This window comes from Dicentrarchus labrax, unplaced genomic scaffold (assembly GCF_905237075.1).
Source record: "Dicentrarchus labrax unplaced genomic scaffold, dlabrax2021, whole genome shotgun sequence".
Classification (NCBI taxonomy): Eukaryota; Metazoa; Chordata; class Actinopteri; family Moronidae; genus Dicentrarchus; species Dicentrarchus labrax.
The window spans coordinates 26,140,867-26,164,346 of NW_026136713.1; the positions used below are offsets into that span (position 1 = coordinate 26,140,867).

At 47.0% G+C, this 23,480-nt stretch overlaps 2 protein-coding genes, 1 long non-coding RNA gene and 2 other non-coding genes across 9 annotated transcripts in view; all 5 read right to left on the minus strand.

Moving 5' to 3' along the window:
* The window catches only part of LOC127374492 (suppressor of cytokine signaling 7-like), a 13,636-nt gene extending 9,097 nt beyond the window's left edge, over positions 1-4,539 (minus strand). The window contains 2 exon segments of the mRNA XM_051419868.1: positions 2,569-3,070; positions 3,073-4,539. Coding sequence (XP_051275828.1) covers positions 2,569-3,070; positions 3,073-4,051 — 1,481 coding nt within the window. The 5' untranslated portion in view covers positions 4,052-4,539.
* Positions 4,540-4,892: 353 nt separating this feature from the next.
* trnas-uga (transfer RNA serine (anticodon UGA)) lies at positions 4,893-4,974 on the minus strand. The gene has a single exon. It is a non-coding gene; the product is annotated as a tRNA-Ser (tRNA).
* Positions 4,975-8,558: 3,584 nt separating this feature from the next.
* kpnb1 (karyopherin (importin) beta 1) lies at positions 8,559-22,383 on the minus strand. 3 transcript variants are annotated; one of them, XM_051419922.1, is made up of 22 exons: positions 22,065-22,383; positions 19,789-19,847; positions 16,321-16,503; positions 16,019-16,219; positions 15,743-15,895; positions 15,506-15,565; positions 15,340-15,429; positions 15,138-15,248; positions 14,928-15,029; positions 14,626-14,850; positions 14,356-14,547; positions 14,145-14,275; positions 13,428-13,575; positions 13,269-13,340; positions 13,033-13,177; positions 12,811-12,893; positions 12,597-12,704; positions 12,025-12,168; positions 11,798-11,903; positions 11,404-11,518; positions 10,653-10,814; positions 8,559-10,110 (listed from the first exon to the last, which is right to left on the minus strand). In XM_051419922.1, coding segments are annotated over exons 1-22 (2,631 nt in total). In that variant the 5' UTR covers positions 22,105-22,383; the 3' UTR covers positions 8,559-10,109. The 3 variants fall into 3 exon arrangements, with proteins under 3 accessions (XP_051275882.1, XP_051275881.1, XP_051275880.1); XM_051419921.1 differs by lacking the exons at positions 19,789-19,847; positions 22,065-22,383 and having other exon boundaries at positions 16,321-16,520; XM_051419920.1 differs by lacking the exons at positions 19,789-19,847; positions 22,065-22,383 and having other exon boundaries at positions 15,132-15,248; positions 16,321-16,520.
* Positions 11,612-11,756, minus strand: LOC127375308 (small nucleolar RNA SNORA79). The gene has a single exon (XR_007887367.1). It is a non-coding gene; the product is annotated as a small nucleolar RNA SNORA79 (small nucleolar RNA).
* LOC127374709 (uncharacterized) lies at positions 16,776-17,932 on the minus strand. 3 transcript variants are annotated; one of them, XR_007887220.1, is made up of 5 exons: positions 17,852-17,932; positions 17,626-17,751; positions 17,489-17,550; positions 17,144-17,206; positions 16,776-16,838 (listed from the first exon to the last, which is right to left on the minus strand). It is a non-coding gene; the product is annotated as an uncharacterized LOC127374709 (long non-coding RNA). The 3 variants fall into 3 exon arrangements; XR_007887221.1 differs by having other exon boundaries at positions 17,792-17,908; XR_007887222.1 differs by lacking the exon at positions 17,626-17,751 and having other exon boundaries at positions 17,489-17,548; positions 17,771-17,908.
* Positions 22,384-23,480: the final 1,097 nt, after the last annotated feature.

Sequence of the window (23,480 nt, forward strand, 5' to 3'; positions counted from 1 at the left end):
CGGCGGTCGTCTGAAGTTTGTTCTGCTGTATGTTTAGATCAGAGTCAAACACAATAAATGCTGTGGTCCTAATAATCAATAATCAATAATCAGTGACTGTAATCCTCTGCAACTGTTGAGTTAAAACAACTGATCACATTCCCGTGTTACCAATACAGAGGACTCTGATCAATACCTCCTGCAGTTATTGTGACTCAGTGAGCCAGCAGGGGGGCTGTGGGTCAGACACTGGGGGGCTGTGGGTCACACACTGGGGGCGCTGTGGGTCAGACACTGGGGGCGCTGTGGGTCAGACACTGGGGGCGCTGTGGGTCAGACACTGGGGGCTGTGGGTCAGACACTGGGGGGGCTGTGGGTCACACACTGGGGGCGCTGTGGGTCAGACACTGGGGGGGCTGTGGGTCACACACTGGGGGGCTGTGGGTCAGACACTGGGGGCTGTGGGTCAGACACTGGGGGGCGTGTGGGTCACACACTGGGGGCGTGTGGGTCAGACACTGGGGGGCTGTGGGTCACACACTGGGGGCGCTGTGGGTCAGACACTGGGGGGCTGTGGGTCAGACACTGGGGGCGCTGTGGGTCAGACACTGGGGGCGCTGTGGGTCAGACACTGGGGGGCTGTGGGTCAGACACTGGGGGCACTGTGGGTCACACACTGGGGGCGCTGTGGGTCAGACACTGGGGGGCTGTGGGTCAGACACTGGGGGGCTGTGGGTCAGACACTGGGGGGCTGTGGGTCAGACACTGGGGGGCTGTGGGTCAGACACTGGGGGGCTGTGGGTCAGACACTGGGGGCTGTGGGTCAGACACTGGGGGGGCTGTGGGTCAGACACTGGGGGCGCTGTGGGTCAGACACTGGGGGGCTGTGGGTCAGACACTGGGTGGGGCTGTGGGTCACACACTGGGGGGGCTGTGGGTCACACACTGGGGGGCTGTGGGTCAGACACTGGGTGGGGCTGTGGGTCAGACACTGGGGGGGCTGTGGGTCACACACTGGGGGGCTGTGGGTCAGACACTGGGGGGGGCTGTGGGTCAGACACTGGGGGGCTGTGGGTCACACACTGGGGGGGGCTGTGGGTCAGACACTGGGGGCTGTGGGTCAGACACTGGGGGGCTGTGGGTCAGACACTGGGGGCTGTGGGTCAGACACTGGGGGGCTGTGGGTCAGACACTGGGGGCGCTGTGGGTCAGACACTGGGGGGCTGTGGGTCAGACACTGGGGGCGCTGTGGGTCAGACACTGGGGGCTGTGGGTCAGACACTTGGGGGGCTGTGGGTCACACACTGGGGGGGCTGTGGGTCAGACACTGGGGGGGCTGTGGGTCAGACACTGGGGGGGCTGTGGGTCACACACTGGGGGGCTGTGGGTCACACACTGGGGCAGCAGCAATTGAACCAGAGCTTATTGAACCTGTTCAATAATCTATAATAAAGTTATTAGTTTGATGAGTCACACTGTATCAGCCGCCAGATAAACAACAACCGATCAGTGATCAATGAAAATATCTCTGATCATCAGTTTGAGATCTCATCGGTAATTAAACTCTGATGATGAGATAAATTGTTAGCGGTCTGAAGCTGGCAGATATTCACGATCAATATCTGCATCACAACTTTAACCTCGGATTCAATGTGCAGATATCAAACATCTGGATGCTGTAAGAACATCAGCAGAGGTTCTGGTTCCTCTGGTTCCTCTGGTTCCTGATGGGTCTGCAACAATCCACCTGTATGAAACCAGCCAATAGCTGAGAGAGCACACTGCAGCAAGCCCCGCCCCCTTTTGGGAGGAAGCAGTCTCTCTAACTTGACTGGTAAATGTAAATTCTGACATACTGTAGGACAGTATCTGTACAGTCAGAGCCAAATAATCAATAATCTGTCGTTCTATAGAATCAATAAACAACTGTTTGTGTCCAATGTGACGTTTCTGTAAACTACCTTTTACTACCACAGAAGAAGAAAACAGGGTTTATCCCCACTTCCTGTTACTTTCTGCTGTTTCCAAGGTTCATTATCAGAAGGTAGGTCGGCTCAGTTTATGAGAATTATTAAGGTTCAAATCCCCTCTGCTCCACACTGTCACACCAAACTCCATTCAAAAAACGGCTGTTTTAAGGAAGTAAAACCTTTATTTCCACCATCAGTGAGACTCTGATTCTCTTCAGTCTACAGACACAATCTGCTCACATTGACTCAGTAACATCATTAACTAACCTGTGAGGAAGAGTTGGACACAGACACACTCACTGACTGTCTGTCATTAACTAACCTGTGAGGAAGAGTTGGACACAGACACACTCACTGACTGTCTGTCATTGATCAGTTTCCTCCAGTAGGGGGCGCCCTCAGTCCGCTCACACACAGTGAGGAGCTAACGTATCAATAATATTATCAATATGATCAATAATATTATTATGAGACATTTTAAACAGGACAGCAACCAGTGAAACCTGTTTATTGATTATATATTATTGACTGATTCAGCTCATATAGAAGATAGCTTTAGTGTATACACTGTTTATTGATTATTGATCAATCTGTTGCCATGGTGATCAGAGGCTCTCACCTGCTGCTGTCCTGCTCCGTGGACCCCCACACGTCCAGCAGACTCCCCCCGGACGAGGTGGACGACGCCAGAGACGGTCTCTTGTCCAGCAGCCCCCCCGACCCCCCACTGGAGCTCTTGGTCCGGAACAGCTTGCTGAGCCGGACCTTCAGGGACCCCCCTTTCCTGGACTTCCCCCGTGGAGTCTTCTCCCCCTCCCTCCCGACTCCTGCCTCCCCCTCCAGGACCACCAGAGGGGAGGCACAGCGCCCCGCTCCCCCCGAGGCCACGCCGAGTTTGGGGGTGGCGGCTCGACTCTGGGGCTGGGACCGGGACTGGTGGTGGCGCTGGGGGTCCGGGGGGTCGGGGGAGACCTGGAGGGCCTGCGGGCAGACTGGGGGATACAGGCAGGGTGAGGTGGGGGGGCAGGAGGGGAGGGGTCGGCAGCCCTGATCGGTACAGACCCCCGCCTCCTCCGCCAGTCTGTGGACCTGCCTCATCAGACCACTCAGGGTCCCCCCAGAGGACCCCCCAACCCTTTCCCCCCCCCATCCCCGAGTCCCCCCACCTCCTCAGAACCCAGACCTTCCAGGACCAGCAGGGCGTCACTGGTCTCACTCGGGTCCTCGCCCCCCGTCCCCGAGGCCAGCACGCTGTGACAGGAGCACCTCGGGACCTGGATCTCACCCCCACCTCCTCCCTCCCTCCCCTCCCCTAGCTGGCCCAGCCTCCGGGCAAGAGCCAGGACCGGGTCCTCGTTCTTCCTGGGCTCTAGCAGACGCAGGGCCTGATCCAGCAGGTCCGGGGGCCATTTGGCGAGCCGGTCTGTGAGGGAGCGGTGTCGGTGGCAGAGGACGGACCCGGACTCAGAGTCCAGAGCCGGGACGCCCTGCTGGAGAGTCTGGGATCCGTCGGACCCCTTGGAGAGTCTATGGACGGGGTGCCACTGCAGGACCTGGTTCTCCTCTGCAGAGGGGAGGTGGTGCTGGTCCCTGCCGCCTCCAGCTGTACTACCAGGACCCGGTCCGGAGTCCAGTCTCTCTGAGTCCTCCTGCAGGAACCCCAGGGGCGGCTGCTCCAGTCCGCACTCCAGGATCCGGTCTCCGGACCGCAACAGGTTCTGAAACACCATCAGCTGCGCCCTGGACCCGGGCCCCCCGGAGTCCACGAACCGCTGCGCCGCTACGGCAAAGTCCTCCGGCGGGGGGGCCAGCGGCGCCTCGGAGCCCAGCGGGGCCTCCGTCAGCCCCAACCCGCCGTCCAGCTCACCTTTCCCGGGCAGCGGAGAGCTGTAGTGCGGGGAGGCCGAGCCGAGGCCCGCCGAGGGGCCGCTGGGGTCCAGGTCGAAGCCGCCGCCGTGGTGACCCAGCACGGACTTCACGGACCCGAACCCGCCGCCTCCGGGCCTCAGGTCGTCGGTCTCGTGCAGCCGGTCGTACTCGGCCGCGGACACGAGCCGCATCAGGACGAAATCAGGAGACACTTCCTGCTGCGCGTCACTCATCCTGCGGCTAACGTTAGCTTAGCTTACATAATCGCCATAAACATACACAGTGCGGGCTAACGGCGGCTAGCTGCGGGGCTAACGGCGGCTAGCTGCTGCGTCCTCCCCGCTCAGAGAACCGGGCAGCCCGTCGGAACCGCGGCTGACGGCCATCGACAGTCCGCTCCGGGAGGGGTCGGTAACGGCTCCGCTGCTGGCGCCGCCGCTCGGTAACGTTAGCTCGCTGTTAGCCTCCTACCGACTCATCCTCCGGTTGACAACATGGATGTGATGATGATGATGATGATGATGATGGTGATGATGTTGGTGGTGGGTGGGGGGCGCACGGCGGCTGCGCAGCGGCGGCATCAATAATCGATCCGAGCTGATTGATAACCGGAGTGAACCGAAACCTCCGACCGATCAAACACTTCCCGGTACCGGAGAGCCTCCGTCACTACCGGAGCTCTCTCTCCAACAACACGGCTCCGATCAATAACGGGCACAGTGTGATCAATAGTTTCATTATCGATCCATCATTCGGTTTCTGATATAAAACTTATATCTTTGTTATTATTTATATTATTATTGTTCTTGTTGTTGTTGTTGTTATTACGTCACTGAGAATCAGAACCGTAAATGGATCCACAGACTGAACTGATATTACCAATATTACCAATATTACAGCCAATGAGAGGATCAATGCTTGTTTGTTTCTCATTAACATTATTTTTGTTATTATTGTTATTGTTATTATTATCGTGAGTATTACATTCGTATTTTCTCTATTACGTCATTATTCCTATACGTCAGTAGGTTGCAGTACTTCGCCAAAATACAACGTCATTACGTTGGAGCGTGTCGCTGCGAGCAGGGTTCGAACCTGCGCGGGGAGACCCCATTGGATTTCAAGTCCAACGCCTTAACCACTCGGCCATCGCAGCTGGCAGAGGAACGTCACCACAGTAAGACAAAAAATATTACAGAGTAAAAGTACTCAGTAACTTTTGGGGTACTTTATACGATATTACTGGATTACTGGATCAATTATTGATTGATTTATGTACTTTAAATACTTAAAGTAATTTAAGTTGTTCACGTACTTTACGTACTTTATGTACTTTATATACTTTACGTACTTTGCGTACTTTACATACTTTATATTCTTTACGTACTTTATATACTTAAGATACTTTGTATACTTTATGTACTTTAGATACTTTATGTACTTTATATACTTTATGTACTTTACGTACTTTATATAATTTAGATACTTTATATACTTTAGGTACTCTATATACTTTACATACTTTATATACTTTAGATACTTGAGATACTTTATGTACTTTAAATACTTTCTGTACTTTATATACTTTACGTACTTTATATACTTTACGTACTTTATATACTTTATGTACTTTATGTACTTTACGTACTTTAGATACTTTATATACTTTACGTACTTTATATAATTTAGATACTTTATATACTTTAGGTACTCTATATACTTTACATACTTTATATACTTTAAGTACTTTATATACTTTAAGTACTTTATATACTTTATGTACTTTATGTACTTTACGTACTTTAGATACTTTATATACTATACTTACTTAATATAATTTAGATACTTTATATACTTTTTATACTTTAGATACTTTGTGTACTTTATGTACTTTATATACTTTATATACTTTGCGTACTTTGTGTACTTTACGTACTTTAGATACTTTACGTACTTTATATACTTTACGTTCTTTAGATACTTTATATACTTTACGTACTTTATATAATTTAGATACTTTATATACTTTAGGTACTCTATATACTTTACGTACTTTATATACTTTGTGTACTTTATGTACTTTATGTAATTTATGTACTTTATATACTTTACGTACTTTATATACTTTATATACTTTGTGTACTTTACGTACTTTAGATACTTTGTGTACTTTATATACTTTACGTACTTTATGTACTTTACGTACTTTATATACTTTAAGTACTTTATATACTTTATGTACTTTACGTACTTTAGATACTTTATATACTTTACGTACTTTATATAATTTAGATACTTTATATACTTTAGGTACTCTATATACTTTACATACTTTATATACTTTAAGTACTTTATATACTTTATGTACTTTATGTACTTTACGTACTTTAGATACTTTATATACTATACGTACTTAATATAATTTAGATACTTTATATACTTTTTATACTTTAGATACTTTGTGTACTTTATATACTTTATATACTTTGCGTACTTTGTGTACTTTACATACTTTAGATACTTTACGTACTTTATATACTTTACGTACTTTAGATACTTTATATACTTTACGTACTTAATATAATTTAGATACTTTATATACTTTTTATACTTTAGATACTTTGTGTACTTTATATACTTTATATACTTTGCGTACTTTGTGTACTTTACATACTTTAGATACTTTACGTACTTTATATACTTTACGTACTTTAGATACTTTATATACTTTACGTACTTTATATAATTTAGATACTTTATATACTTTAGGTACTCTATATACTTCACGTACTTTAGATACTTTATGTACTTTGTGTACTTTGTGTACTTTATGTACTTTATGTAATTTATGTACTTTATATACTTTACGTACTTTATATACTTTGTGTACTTTACATACTTTATGTACTTTATATACTTTATATACTTTACGTACTTTATGTACTTTACGTACTTTACGTACTTTATATACTTTAAGTACTTTATATACTTTATGTACTTTATGTACGTTACGTACTTTAGATACTTTATGTACTTTACGTACTTTATATAATTTAGATACTTTATATACTTTAGGTACTCTATATACTTTACGTACTTTAGATACTTTATGTACTTTATATACTTTGTGTACTTTATGTAATTTATGTACTTTATATACTTTGTGTACTTTACGTACTTTAGATACTTTGTGTACTTTATATACTTTACGTACTTTATGTACTTTACGTACTTTATATACTTTTAGTACTTTATATACTTTATGTACTTTACGTACTTTAGATACTTTATATACTTTACGTACTTTATATAATTTAGATACTTTATATACTTTAGGTACTCTATATACTTTACGTACTTTAGATACTTTATGTACTTTATATACTTTGTGTACTTTATGTTATTTATGTACTTTATATACTTTGTGTACTTTATGTACTTTATATACTTTGTGTACTTTATGTAATTTATGTACTTTATATACTTTATGTACTTTAGATACTTTGTGTACTTTATGTACTTTATATACCTTGTGTACTTCACGTACTTTAGATACTTTACGTGCTTTATATACTTTGTGTACTTTATATAATTTATATACTTTGTGTACTTTACGTACTTTAGATACTTTACGTAATTTACGTACTTTATATACTTTGTGTACTTTATATACTTTACGTACTTTATAAACTTTAGATACTTTACGTACTTTATATAATTCAGATACTTTATGTACTTTATATATTTTACGTACTTAAGATACTTTATATACTTTACGTACTTTATATAATTTAGATACTTTATATACTTCATGTACTTTATATAATTTAGATACTTCATATACTTTTCGAACTTTATTTTATATACTTTACGTACTTTATATACTTTACGTACTTTATATAATTCAGATACTTTATATATTTTACTTACTTTATATAATTTATATACTTTACGTACTTTATATATTCAGATACTTTATATACTTTATATATTTTACGTACTTTATATACTTTACGTACTTTATATAATTCAGATACTTTATATACTTTATGTAGTTTATATATTTTACGTACTTTATATACTTTACGTACTTTATATACTTTTTATACTTTACGTAATTTATATAATATATATACTTTACGTACTTAATATAATTTGGATACTTTATATACTATATACTTAACGTACTTTACATCAATGATTGGCCCATAATAATCACTTGTATTTCATTCTTATGTAAAACAATTGTTTAGATTATGTAACAATGTTTGTGAAGTTTTTCACTTTAAGAAAAATATTTTAGAGTCAGAGTTGTTTGTTGTTGTAAACAACTGTTTATAGATATCAGTGGTGTCATTGTGGTCTCAGCCTGATTACTGATAAAGGCTCCGTTCCATTTAGTGTAGCAGAGCCTCAATGCCCCAACTGTTTGACCTGAATGGAAAGGTTTACCTGACTATTTCATGTCAAAACAGCTGCTGTGAAAAAGGTCTGCTGACTACTTTTCCTCTATCAGTATCATTGATTCAACACAGGATGAAATACAAGCAGGTATTACAGGATATTTGCTCATTTTAATCCACTACCAGGTGTTTCTGTGATAAACTAGTGTCAGGGTTGTTACTAACAGTGAGGCTGTGGCCCGTTTAGGAGGGTTATTATTGTGTCTTACTGAGTGACGAGGCCGTCGCACAGGAAGCTGAATATCAGGGTGTCGGCAGAAGAAGCAGTATCAAAGCGTTCAGTACAATATAGACTTTATTAGTTCACTAAAGTTGAATATGAAATAAAAAGCAGATTGGCTTTAAATGATTCACAATTCAGTAATAATCGAGTTGCCAGGTTCATCATGTCAACATAGGAAGTACGGCTGCCGCACCTCTACAAAATAAAAGCCCTCAGAGGCTGGAGACACTTCACTTTCAACTCAAAGATTTTTTATTTCCTACAGAGAGAGCTTCCACTCGTCTGATTATCCGTAACGAAAGTGAAGTGGTCCGAGCCGGAGCCGAGGCGGACAGGCGGCACTGAGCGCACTCAGTTTCCTGGCATGATTTTCACGCCAAAACCAACAACGTCCCAACCAAAACTCCCCGTCAGCCGAGAGCTGAGCTGCTGCTACCAAACAAGCCATGAAGTGAGTTTTAAAAAAAAAAAAAAAAAAAAAAAAAAAAACCAACAAAAATCTGAGTTCTTTGTGGCGTTGAGTAAACAAACCGTCAGCGGGAGGCGGAGCCAAAAGTTCAGCTTCCAATCGGCAGAGTCCAGAGTCGTCAGTCCGGGAGTCCAACGGACGACAAAAAGACCGAAATCACCAGAACTGCTTGGGGAATGTTTCATATCATTTTATTGTTTTTTACTTTATTTTCATCATAGCAATGGAAAAATATAACCTTATACAAACGTCTTCAATTCTCGCAACTTTTTTTTTTTTTTTTTTTTAAACAAGCAAAAATGGTGAGTGACCTTTTCCCAAAAAAACAAAGTGCAGCGGGGAAATAAAAACTGAAACCAGCAGCTCGCACCACTCGTTTTATTCTCCGCTAGACTGTTTCCATTTGGCACTCGCTTCTCGGAGGATTCCTCGTCGGCTTGAACTTTTATTTTGAAGGAATTTAGTGCTGCTGTTGTTTGGATAAGAGCGTTGAGCACGGGTGGGAGGCGCCGTTGGGGTCCTCCTTCGCTGTTTTAGTGCTCGGAAAGAAGAAGAAGAAAAGTAAGAGCAACAAAAATCTAAAGTTTTCCACAGAAGTCCACAGAGTCCGCTCGATTTTATCTTTGATTCCATTAAAGTCTTTTATTTTTCACGTCGTGTTTTTCCCCTCCTCCCCTCCCTCCCCCGGCTCGAGGGGCGGTGGCGGCGGGTCAGTGACGTCATCGTGATGTCGCAGGAGAGCCCGGCTACAGCGAGAGAGGTGGATTGTGGGAGGAGGGAGGGAGGGCTCGAAAGGTGAGTTTTTGTTTTTTATTTTATTTTGGGGGAGTCAGAGTCCAGTCCACAGGCCGTCCAGGAGGGGAGGGGGGAGGTTGGGCTGGAGGGGGGGGGGGGGGCGGGGGGTGTCACCTGCTGGAACTCAAGGTGGTGTGATGTCATCGTCTCTCACTCGCTCACACGTCTCTCTCTCTCTCTCTCTCGCTCGCTCACACACAGTCACTCATCACTTCCTCTCTGAGCGGCGGACTCCGCCGCGAAGACAGAAGAGTTAATTCCAGTGGGGCAGTTTGTCCTCATTGTTCACTGATGTCGATCTCTCTCTCGTCTCTCTCTCTCTCTTCCCTGACCAGCAAGAATCTGAGAGGAGAAGAAGAAACAGTCAGCGGGAGGACCAACAACCCTCAGCAGGACAACAACAACAAAACAACAACAACCTCAACAAAAACTGTTCAACATCACAAGTGTGTTTGATTTAAAGATGTACTTGATGTGTTTGAGATGGTCTATTTCCTGTTGGGTAAACTCTATACAATGATACTGTCATTGATCATATTGATCAGTATACACTGTATCTTTATGGATGATATTGATCAGTATACACTGTATCTTTATGGATGATATTGATCAGTATACACTATCTTTATGGATGATATTGATCAGTATACACTATCTTTATGGATGATATTGATCAGTATACACTGTATCTTTATGGATAATATATTATGAACTGGGTGAACTGGTCTCAGACGTTGTGGTTCGTGTTGAACATCACGCTCTCAGAGTGGTGCATGATTTCTCCTCATTGACCAGAAACACTCTGTGTGAGTGAGTGAGTGAGTGAGAGTGACAGTGACAGTGAGAGAGAGTGAGTGAGTGAGTGACAGTGAGAGAGTTCTGACCAGGCCTGGCTCTTGAGCTTGCGGAGCTCCTTGGTGGCCCAGGTGGCCAGGGTCTTGGTCTTGGTGGTCTTGGAGCGTCGACCCTCCGTCAGCAGGTCGTTGATGTGTGGACGAACCTCCACCAGCTTCATCACGTCTTTACCGAACGCCGTGCAAAGGTCACTGAACACAACACGGAAAACACACACACGTCAACAACAAACGGTACTGAGGCTTTTAATGTGAAAGAACTGAACAGGAAGCTGAAATTGAGTGTAAGCAGAATCATTTTACCCAGAATTAAAAAGTGCGTTTGTCATGTGAGTGCTGGTATCTAACTGAAGGAACCAGACAGCTACTCTGCTAACACGAAGATGCTAACATTAGTGTGATCAGACACGAGGAAACTGTTGGATGAGTCTCATGTAGTTTAATGAGGAAATCTCATATTGGAACGACAGACAGTGAGTATTTAAAGAACCTGAGGGATACTTCCTGCACTGGGGTTTATTGATCACCTTTAATGTGTGTGTATGAACGTTAACGTTACATCTGAGTGAGGCAGACTGGAGCTGTACTGGGTGAACTGGGTGTACTGGGTTGAACTGGGTGAACTGGTCTCAGACGTTGTGGTTTGTGTTGAACATCACGCTCTCAGAGTGGTGCATGATTTCTCCTCATTGACCAGAAACAGAGAACAGTCTGAAGCTTTGTGCTCAATAGATCCTCCACAGGTTAATCAGAGTCCATCAAACCTCCCCCCCCCGCGTACCCAATGAGTCCGGCAGCGTTGGCCACCACTCCATCAGAGTGATCTTCATCCTCGGCTATGTGATCGATGAATGAGAGGATGAACTCCACCCGAGGCTGAACCAACATCACATCAGCTGCAGGGGGAGAGGAAGGGGGGGAAGAGGGGAGAGAGACAGATTAAAACAACGTCGAAGTATCAGAAGAATCAGAGTTCAACAGTTTTGTTTGTTTGTTGGATCTTGCAAAACCAGGAAGCCGGTTTATGTTTGGCTGCGGGAGCCTGGAGCTTTCTGGGTGAAAAAGACCCGAATGTCTCTGTGACATCGTAAAATCCTCCTGATCGACTGAAGTCAGGAGGAGGAACCGACGTCACCTCACACTGCGTCATGTGATCAGAGTGCGGCTGCTCTTACGGTGGACGTTCTCCTGGTCCCCCTTCAGGCCCTGGATGATCCCGGTGTAAGCCTCCAGACAGCCCTCCCTCAACTCGTTCAGGTAGTCCACCATGTCGTAGTCCGTCTACACACACACACACACACACACACACACACACGAGAGAAAGTGAGAAAGAGCAGCTGATTGACACATTAACATTACCTTATTATTACTTCTACCAACTGAAATGACCTCCCGTGTTTACCTTGTCCACCTGTGCCTGAGAGGCCTGCTGCAGCGTGTCCAGGACGATGTCCAGGTACTTCTTGAACTCTCCTCCAATGGCCAGAGCGATGTCGCCGAACGCCGAGAGGATCTGAGGCTTTACCGACCGATGGACATTCTCGTTCTGAACACAGACAGAGATCACGTTACAACAGAGCCTGTACAGGGAGAGCATCGTCTTCAGTGGACAACACGGAGGAAGAGGAGGAACCAGAGATAAACAGGAGGACAGGAACGAGGCTGGACTAAATGTGCAGCCTCCTCTGTCTGTCCGTCTGTAGTCTCGCACTGTCCTGACTACAGGTGTGTGTGTGTGTGTGTGTGTGTGTGTGTGTGTGTGTGCGTAGTTGTATGAACTACAGGAAGTGTGGAGTCAGATAAATGTGGTCAGTTTTACATCACAATCAGCGTGGTACATGATTTATCATCACAGACCAAACACTCAAACACTGATCCATACGTTTACTGAGGACACTGCACAGAGGGGGGAGGACAGGAGGGTAAGTAGAAAGAGAGTGGGAGGGTGAGAGTGCACTTCCTCCTCTTCCTCACCCCGAGGTTCTCCAGCAGCAGCTGCATGATCTCGTCACAGAAAGGCAGGATGTTGGACATCAGAGCTCTGCACAGGTCACACACCAGACCCACCGCCGCCAGGCACACCTGCAACCAATCAATACATCAATATATCAATATCATGGTGAGTATCATCCAGACAGCCTGCAGCAGATTGGTGGCAGCACTCCTGTGAAGGATCGGCTCACAGTACCTGATACTCAGCGTAGTTCTTCAGTCCGATACCCAGGAAAGGTTTGAAGGCATCCATGTATTTCTGGAAGTCGCTGCCCAGAACTGAAAACAAACAGACAGAGTTCATCCTCCTTCCTCCCTGTACGGTCTCCACTATGGTTCTGTTACAGAGTGGAGCTCAAACAGTAAAGTTCTACAGTGGGTCTTTGTACAGTAATCAGTCTGTACTCTGTGTTCGTACCTTCGACCAGCGTGGACACAGCCATCAGAGCGTCCTCCTGAACGCCTCCGGAGCCGGCGGTGCTCTGAAACATCCTCAGCAGAGACGCCATCACCACGTCCGAGATCTGCAGGGCGTCCTGATGCTGCACTTTACGAAGGACGTTCTGCAAGACATACACACAGGAAACTGTCTCCAACGGCTCTGTCACAATAACAGCGTGAGCGGTGTTTGAGGGCTCAGGTGTGTAGTCTCACCTGTAGAGTGGCACACAGCAGCGACTGCAGGTCGTTGAACTGGATTCTGTCTGAGGTGCTCTGGATGTGAGACTGGGGGATGGAAGAGGAAGCAGACCTTAACAGGATGGTCTTTCAAATTTAAAGCCTGTAATATGCTGCCCTGTGTGTCTGTCTCACCTCCATCTGTAGGACCTGCTGCAGCCTCTCCATGATCACCAGAGTGGTCTTCTGGACTGCAGGGTAGCAGTCTTTGGCGCTGTTCTTCACGATCTCCATCAGAGCCTCGTAGGCAGCAGAGCGCAGGTTGTTCTGGTGACCGTCGGGCCTGAAACACATGCTCACCGTCACACCGTGATCCAATCGACTGTTAGAGATACGTGAACCTATAGAACCACTCTGAAGGTCCGACAGTGTCTGTATACAAACTTCTGTCTCTGCAGCATGTTTCTATTTAAAGCTTCCTCTTTGGTTCAGTGAGCAGTCCAACACTCGGCTGACTTTACACTGAGCACAGGAAGTCTCTGCAACAGGAAGCGGTCACACCACAAACAGAGTGTGTGTGTATGTGTGTGTGTGTGTGAGTGAGAGAGAGAGATACTGTGACACCTCATCTTAGAGCCAAAATCTGACTTTAGCACCAAAACAGCCAAATTAAGTGAAACAACTTCACTTTACATTCATTGAGAACTCTGCAGGACTCTGAGTGACGGTACAGAGCAGCACTGGGTCCAGTATTAATATACACTTTCATGTTGTGCACAGTCAAGTGTTTGTTACAATGAACATGTCTGCATGTATTTAACAACCACAATGAGTGTGATCTTTTTGCCTCCAGGTGTCCCGTGTTTTCCCCGGGCACATGGGATCCCTGCAACCTGTCTCCCCCCCCTCTACCTGTCTGTGGTCTCCAGGAGTTTCTGGACAATGATTTCGAAGGATGAGGACAGACAATAGGTGCTGGGCTCCTCCTGGTCCTCTGCTGCGTCTGTGGCTTCGTAAGCTGCTTCAGCCAGCGAGGAGAAAGCCTGGAGGACAAACGGGACGTTAAACCTGTTCCCGGTCCTTCTGGATCCCGCCCACCCCGACAGTCTACCCTTCAGCTCACCCAGCAGACGTTGGAGGCCACTCTGGGCTCGGCCCCCAGGCCCTCAATCAGACACTGCAGCAGGGGGGCCAGGTAGACCTCATTGATGGCAGCTTCAGGCAGAAGCTCGCAGATCCTCCCCACCGTCCATGCTGTGGTGTCTCTCACCACCACGCTGGGGTCCTTCATCAGCTCGATCAGAGTTGGCATCGCCTGCGGGGAGGGGGGAGAGTTGTTGATGACGTAGAGAGAGAGGGGGGGCTGGATTGAGCTTGTTATTCAGACACCGACCTGTATAACGAGGGGTTTGAGCTGGTTGAGTTCAGGTCCTTCCAGGATGGATCCGAAGGCCATGACGGAGGCGTCTCTGTAGCGCCAGTCGGGGTGTTTGATGTGTTCTTTGATGAAGGGCAGAACGTGAGGAACCACGTCGTCCTCGCAGCAGGTAGCCAGCAGCATCAGGCACACGCCCGCCGCCTTACAGGGGTTCCAGTCATCGTCGTCGTCATTCTCGTCCTGCAAAGGTCAGAAGGTCAGATGAAGGACTACGTTTCCTGTATCTTTACAGAGCTGACAGAGTCCAGATGTTTTACCTGTTTGGTGAGGGTCTGGGTCAGGATGGGGACCAGGTACTGTAGAGCCCCTTTGGCATAGAACTTACTCGTGTGCTCCGGGGGGCGGCCCTGCTCCGAGGCCTGCCATTGGACGAGAGCAAACAGGGAGAGAGACAGTCAAAGGGGGGGCGGTTTTAACAGACTGGAGGTTTTAAAGCGGCTATTGTAATGAAGTCTGCTTACACTGACCTCTGAGGCCTCGATGGCCAGGTCCATCTCCTCGTCACACACGTTGGACCAGAACTCGATACCCTGTAAGGCCACCTCATCGATATCACTCTTCATCGCCTCGATGGTGATCTGAGAGAAGGAAGACGATGGTTGAAGAGCACAGAGGAGGGGGACAGGCAGCAATGAAGGTAGAGCAGCAGGTGTGTAAATGTTGTCTTACCGCGAACAGAGCGGGACCCATGTACGTCTCCATGTACTGATAATACAGAGACATGATCTTCACCAGGTTCTGTAAGGCCGCCACACGCACCTGAAAACACAGCGCAGTTACAGAACGCAGCTCGCAGCAAACACGAGGAGAGGTCGGAGAGTGCGGCGTTACTCACTCTGGTGTCGGGACACTGCGTAGCTTCACAGACGACCTGCATGATGAAGTGTCTCTCCGTCTGAAACAACAGAAAACATTACGTTACATAAATAACGAGAGGGTACAGAGAGGGGTACAGTGGGGGGTACAGTGAGGGGTACAGTGAGGGGTACAGAGAGGGGTCAGAGAAGGGTCAGAGAAGGGTCAGAGGGTACAGTGGGGGGTACAGAGAGGGGTACAGGAAGTGCATCTGTACCTCCTTGTCGAAGTTGGCTTTGGTGAACTCCAGGGAGTTGAGCAGAGCATTGGTCGCTGCCAGTTTGACGTTGTTACTGGGCTCCTCCTTCCTCATGCCCTGGATGATGGCTGTCAGGATCTGGTTGGCGTTTTCCTGCAGCTGCTCTGGGTCCTGAAGGCACCATAAAACGGGTTATTGTGGACTCACAAGTTAAGAAACTTATTTATTCTAATCAGACTCAGATTAATAATAAAGTAGATTGAGGGAACTGGAGAAATGTGTCTGATCACTCACGATGTCCTGGCAGATGTATCCGATGGCCTCCAGCGTGGACTCCTTCATGTGCTCGGTGCTGGAGGGGTCTGTGACGTTGGCCACCAGCTGAGGGATCAGCTCGGGCCACTGGTTAACTGGGATCTCTGCGCAGGCGATCCCGGCAACGCACTGCGACGCCGAGCTGGGCCGGTACGTCTCCGTGCCCAGAGTCTGTAAAACCTGAGAGAGAGAGAGAGAGAGAGAGAGAGAGAGAGAGACGGTCGGACGCAGGGAGACAGATGGTGTTACAGTAATAAACCCTGGCTGCTAGGAGGACTTACGTAGTTCTTGATCTCGCGGCGAGCGTTGGCGTCGATGGCCAGCCATCTCTGCTGGTACTGCGTCTTTACGTCGGGGTCTTTGGACGTCAGAGAGTTCTTCACCTGCAGACCGGCAGCAACTCGAGCTACCTGAGTGTTCCCCGGGTTCGCCAACACCTTAGACAGCTCCACCAGGAAGGTGGGCTGAGGACGGGGGACAGAGGGAGGAGAGAGGGAGAGAATATAAACAGCAGTTAGTTCCTGTTGTCCATTTGCTGCTAACATGAACACTAACTGGTGTTTCCAGGGGGGCTCAGTAACACATTAAAACAAGAGTTCCAGGACATTATGAGAGAGATGATACTGTACTTTATCACTGGTTGTTAGTTTCATCAAGTGCTGTATCATTATTGTAAATCTCCCATCATGCACTCTGATGCATCATGACTCAGCATACAGATATTAACCCCCCCTCTGATACAGATATTAACCCCCCCTCTGATACAGATATTAACCCCCCCTCTGATACAGATATTAACCTCTGATACAGATATTAACCCCTCTGATACAGATATTAACCCCCAAAATATTACCCCTCTGATACAGATATTAACCCCTCTGATACAGATATTAACCCCAACAGATATACCCCGATACAGATATTAACCCTCTGATACAGATATTAACCCCTGATACAGATATAACCCCCTCTGATACAGATATAACCCCGAACAGAATAACCTCGAACAGATATAACCCCAACAGAAAACCCCCCCAACAGATAAACCCCCCACAGATAAACCCCAACAGATATACCAGATAAACCCCTCGATACAATATTAACCCTCTGATACAGATATTAACCCCTCTGATACAGATATTAACCCCTCTGATACAGATATTAACCCTCTGATACAGATATTAACCCCGATACAATATAACCCCAACAGATATAACCCCAACAGATATAACCCCAACAATAAACCCCGAACAATATAACCCCCAACAGAAACCCCGATACAATATTAACCCTCTGATACAATATTAACCTCTGATACAGATATTAACCTCTGATACAGATATTAACCCCTCTGATACAGATATTAACCCCTCTGATACAGATATTAACCCCTCTGATACAGATATTACCCTCTGATACAGATATTACCCCTCTGATACAGATATTAACCCTCTGATACAGATATTAACCCCTCTGATACAGATATTAACCTCTGATACAGATATTAACCTCTGATACAGATATACCCCCGATACGATATTAACCCCCCTGATACAATATTAACCCCCTCTGATACAGATATTAACCTCTGATACAGATATTAACCCCTCTGATACAGATATTAACCCCTCTGATACAGATATTAACCCCTCTGATACAGATATTAACCCCTCTGATACAGATATTAACCCCTCTGATACAGATATTAACCCCTCTGATACAGATATTAACCCCTCTGATACAGATATTAACCTCTGATACAGATATTAACCTCTGATACAGATATTAACCCCCTCTGATACAGATATTAACCTCTGATACAGATATTAACCCCTCTGATACAGATATTAACCCCTCTGATACAGATATTAACCCCTCTGATACAGATATTAACCGACAGATATTACCCCTCTGATACAATAACCCCTCTGATACAGATATTAACCCTCTGATACAGATATTAACCCCTCTGATACAGATATTAACCTCTGATACAGATATTAACCCTCTGATACAGATATTAACCCCTCTGATACAGATATTACCCCTCTGATACAGATATTACCCCTCTGATATATAAAGATTATAATGCAGTGACATTCACTGTATGATTATATAGGCGGTTAATGAAGCTCTATATAAAGTGTCACCCACAGGCTCAGAGGACCGCGGGATACATGGATATTGATTGTGATCATAAAGCTGCAGTTATTCCAGATTAACCGCCACCGCACACTGAGTCTGTCTCTGTTCACTAACACGTGTTACAGGTTATTAGACGTTACAGAGAGAGAGAACCCACAGAGGGGGAGAGGTGGCAGCTGACTGACAGATCCTGGATCAAATATGGATCAGAAGGTTAAAGAGACGTAACAGAGACGTTACAGGAAGCTGACAGGTTTCTACTCGATATCTCTTCCTCCCAACCAACCAACCAACCAGAGCTGCACTATAACGGTTAAATAGAAATTATCTCTAAACAAACATCTGGAGAACATTTACAGTCTTTATAAACTGTTGGTCACATTTTACCTTCTTATCCAACAACTGCAGCAGCTGAGATCATATTTACCTTTATTGTGAAGCTCTAGTTAATAGTTTATATTATACACTATAATCTATATATATTATATAGTTTAAAGTAAACTTCTAATAATAGCGCAGGCGTTTATTTGCTTAAATCACTGAACTGCCTTTATTTGGGACAGGCCTTTAATTCCTTTAGCACTAAACTCTAACTGAGGTTTCTTCTGCAAATCTGACAACTAACATGATGATTATGATGCTTCAGAGGTTTTATTCCGTTTCTCTTGTTGACCGTGTAACCGGTAATTCAGAATGGATTAATGTTATAGTTTACTGTTGATAATTTTTAGTAAAATATATTGAACGATTGAATGGTGGAGAATCTATAACTGATCTAATGATGTTCATTATGTTCATACTGACAGAAGTTTAAACATTTATATTTGTGTAGGAGATTGAAACGACCCGGTGGGTTTTAAACATCGAGATCATTTCTATAAAATCCAGACCAGGCCTCTATTGGAGACCTGCGTTTATTTGTCAAAACGTGTAGCCACACCAGGCTTTTAAAAGATACCTGCGTCTATTAGGGACCCTGCTTTTATTGGAAGTTTTACAGTAGTTTATAGTGTGTGTGTGTGTATGCTCTAAGTTTATAGTTTATAAATGTATACATTATATAAATACTATAAAGTAGAAATATTTGTGTCATCTGCACTTTAAAACAACTCGTAAATAAATTTAGCGTAAATAAAACTGCTTTTTATAAAGTCAGATATAACCTTTGATCAGATCCCTCTGTATCAAACTATTGATTATAGATTGACAGTAATGATCAGATAAAGGTTCATTTAACCTGATTAATGCTGCAGGTTCATAATGAAGTTACTTTGGTTCCTTACAGGTAGTCAGTCAGTGTCTCCAGTTAACGCTGAATGTTCCAGGACAACAGATTATTTCCAGGATATTTTAATACATTTCCAGGTGTTTCCATGACTGGAAAACTATTCTCTAAATTTCCAGGTTTTCCAGGTGTGTGCGAGTTCTGGATTAACTGTTTAACTCTTAAAAATAAAAACAACCAGAATATGTGTGTTTGAACATCAGACACTAGCTCCTCTCTGCTCTGCCTGTCTGTCTGCCTGTCTGTCTGTCTGTCTGTCTGTCTGCCTGTCTGCCTGTCTGTCTGCCTCCACCAGTACCAGAACCACCTCCATACTCACCAGGTTCTCTATCGCAGCCTGCTCCAGAAACTTCTGTGCCGCCTCCAGTTCATTCCGATCTGTGGGGAGAGGGTGAGAGGAGGGGGTGAGGGCGGGAGAGGGGGGGAGGAGGGTGAGGGTGAGGGCGGGGAGAGGGGGAGGGTGAGGAGGGAGAGGAGAGGGTGAGGGGGAGGGGGCAAGAGGGTGAGGAGGGGAGGGAGAGGGTGAGGAGGGCAAGAGGGAGAGGGTGAGGAGGGGAGAGGTGAGGGGTGAGGGGGGCAAGAGGGTGAGGGAGGGAGAGGAGGGGTGAGGAGGGAGAGGGGGGGGCGGGGGAGAGGGTGAGGGCGGGGAGAGGAGAGGGTGAGGAGGGAGAGGAGAGGGTGAGGGGCGGGGAGAGGAGAGGGGTGAGGGCGGGGAGAGGAGAGGGTGAGGAGGGAGAGGAGAGGGTGAGGAGGGGAGAGGGTGAGGAGGGAGAGGAGAGGGTGAGGAGGGAGAGGAGAGGGTGAGGGGGGCAAGAGGGTGAGGGGAGGAGGGTGAGGGAGGGAGAGGGTGAGGAGGGCAAGAGGGTGAGGGGCGGGGAGAGGAGAGGGTGAGGGGGGAGAGGGTGAGGGTGAGGAGAGGGTGAGGAGGGAAAGGAGAGGGTGAGGGCGGGGAGAGGGGTGAGGGGGGCAAGAGGGTGAGGAGAGGGTGAGGAGGGAGAGGAGAGGGTGAGGGGGGGGAGAGGAGGGGGCGGGGGGAGGAGAGGGTGAGGAGGGAGGGGGAGGGTGAGGGTGAGGAGAGGGTGAGGGGGAGAGGGTGAGGGTGAGGGGGGGTGAGGAGGGAAAGGAGAGGGTGAGGAGGGAAAGGAGAGGGTGAGGGCGGGGAGAGGAGAGGGTGAGGGGGGAGAGGGTGAGGGTGAGGGGTGAGGGAGAGGGGTGAGGAGGGGGAGGAGAGGGTGAGGGCGGGGAGAGGAGAGGGTGAGGGGGGAGGGGAGAGGGTGAGGGTGAGGGAGGGGTGAGGAGGGAGAGGGTGAGGGGGGAAGGAGAGGGTGAGGGCGGGGGAGGGTGAGGGGGGCAAGAGGGTGAGGAGAGGGTGAGGAGGGAGAGGAGAGGGTGAGGGCGGGGAGGGGGAGAGGGTGAGGAGGGAGAGGAGAGGGGGGTGAGGGGAGGAGAGGGTGAGGGGGGAGAGGGTGAGGGTGAGGAGAGGGGTGAGGGGGGGGAGGAGAGGGTGAGGAGGGAAAGGAGAGGGTGAGGGCGGGGAGAGGAGAGGGTGAGGGGGGGAGAGGGTGAGGGTGAGGGTGAGGGGAGGGTGAGGAGGGAGAGGAGAGGGGTGAGGGCGGGGAGAGGAGAGGGTGAGGGAGGGGAGGGTGAGGGAGAGGGTGAGGGAGGGTGAGGGGTTATTCAATGTGATGTTAGCTCATTAGCTGACAGATATGCTAACAGGAAGGCTAACACTCGGCTGCTCTGAGTCCGGACCGGGAGGAAGGTGGAACCGGTTCTTTAGCAGCCGGCAGCTGCGGCGCTGTTTCCCGCGGATTGTGAACATTAGAGGCTGATTTCACTCAGTGTTCATCCGCTCTGTGAGGCACAAACACGGCGAGGCTCCAGCGTGCGTGTTAGCCGCCGTGGAGCGAGAGCTTCTCGGTTAGCATGTTAGCCGGCCACCGTAGCACGTTCGGAGTGACAAAGTTTTCTACACGAGCCGTAACCCGGGTTAAAGAGCCGTAACCCGGGTTAAAGAGCAGTAACCCGGGTTAAAGAGCCGTAACCCGGGTTAAAGCTGCGGGAGACGGTTCATACAACAACCGGGGGGACTTTTCTCTCTCCCCAGCGGCTCTCAGGCAGCGGCAGCCGGGCAGGCGTGCGAGGCAGCGGCCGATGGTTTGAATGATACAAGCTAACGGCTAACGTGCTAGCACAGCGGCTAATTCAGGCATGGGAGGGTCGCCGCAGCTAGCAGCTAGCAGCTAGCGGCTAGCGGCTACATGCTGCTGTCAGATTAGCCTCCACGGAGCTACATCGATATTATTCCGACATGACAACGTATTTATCGATCACCTGATCAGCCCGGCGGGTTAGTGGCGCTGTGGGACTGCTTCCAGTCTCGGACAGAGTGCTAAGTCACCCGCGTTATCTGAGGCCGTACTGGTAGCTAGGTTAGCATTAGCAGCTAGCTAGCAACATTTCCCTCCTCCCGACTTCAAACTTTCCCCGGTCCACCGGCGCGAACCGCCGCCGCGCTAACGGCAGCTGCCGCCCAGCAGCACCGCCCCCGGGGCCCGGGGATGTTGTGCGGGAGTGTGCGGGGCTGATATTCACCTGGAGAGACCGTCTTTTCGAGGATAGTGATGAGCTCCATTCCGCCGGCCGCTCTCTCTTCAGCTCTGTCGGTTGCCGCGCAGCGCTCACAGCGGATTATATTTCTTCCACGGAGTTCGGTCGGTGCCAGCCGCAGGGCGGGATCAGTCGGTGATAAGAGTGGCGGGAGTTCCCCCGGTGCTTGCTCGGGTGTTTCTCACTCGGATGTTGCGGGAAATATTAACGACCGTGCGCGGAGTAACGTCTGGGAGCTTCACCGCCGCCCGTTCGCATCCTGTGTTGTCGGGAGGGAAAGGGCCGCGCGCTTCTCTCCCGCGGAGGGATATCACGCACTGACGGCAGGGCGACGTGCCGCCTTCAGGGACTGTCGGAGGTTTTAACACTGTGCAGTCAGTGCACGGAACAGTACGGAAGCCCATTTCCGAAAGGGGAAAAACATTCTGTAAGTCATTATAATGAGAAACTTTATCAAATTAATGAGAAAACTCAATCAGCCAATATTTTAATAAAGTTTCTCATTATAATGATTTACAGAATCTTTTTTCTTGGTCACATTGGCAGAAATGGGCTTCCGTAGACCCGGTTTAGTCCCTCTAATACACAGTTAAATGAAATGTATTTATTTCTTTTTATTTAATACTTCATTGAGTTTAAACAAGGAAGAGCACAATACCCCCCACCCCAGAGAGCCTAACAGCATAACCCAACAAGAAATATAAAATACAGAGAAACGACTGAATAAGATGAAATAATGATTAGAATAACAATAAAATAAAATAATTCAAACAAAGAGGAGAATGAAACCTAAATATCAATAAGTATGATAAACTGTTAATATGTAATAAAGTATTGTTTCCAGTCTGATATGTGTGTCAGCATTCATCATTATTTAAACTTTAAACCTCCTCTCAGTAATTAATTACTAATATTAATAACTCTTTATATTAACGACTGATTCAGTACTTCAACACTGCGCCACCTTTTTATATATATATATAATATCATTAAAAATAATAATAAAAGATTTATAATACTTCACAGTGATACTCTCACACTGTACATATTTATATGGTTTAATTTTATTTCACTTCCTGTTTTATCTTCTTTAATGACTGCTGAGCTGAGTTCACCAACATACAACAAATACAACTAGATAGATATCAGAGTAGAATATTAATATATTATTAGTAGTATTATTTATATTCATACTATTAATAATGTCACTCACAGTTCATCCAAACGAACATTTGGTGACTCAAACACAACATTTTGAGACAAATCCAACAGCAAGCCGGAGTTTCCGAGGAGCACCTGAACGCAGCAGTACACTCCTCTCATCTCTCTCCCGCGCGACCCCGTTGGCTCCCCTTTCGCGCGCACCGCCTTGCACACGCACCGTGCACGCGCCCAAATCCA

Excerpts from the sequence above, each read along its gene's own strand:
- kpnb1 (XM_051419922.1), bottom strand. The coding sequence starts at position 22,104 with ATGGAGCTCATCACTATCCTCGAAAAGACGGTCTCTCCAG. Across the intron at positions 15,896-16,018 it reads GATACATCTGCCAGGACATC|GACCCAGAGCAGCTGCAGGA; the intron begins GTGAGTGATCAG and ends TGGTGCCTTCAG. Across the intron at positions 15,430-15,505 it reads CGCAGTGTCCCGACACCAGA|GTGCGTGTGGCGGCCTTACA; the intron begins GTGAGTAACGCC and ends CTGTGTTTTCAG.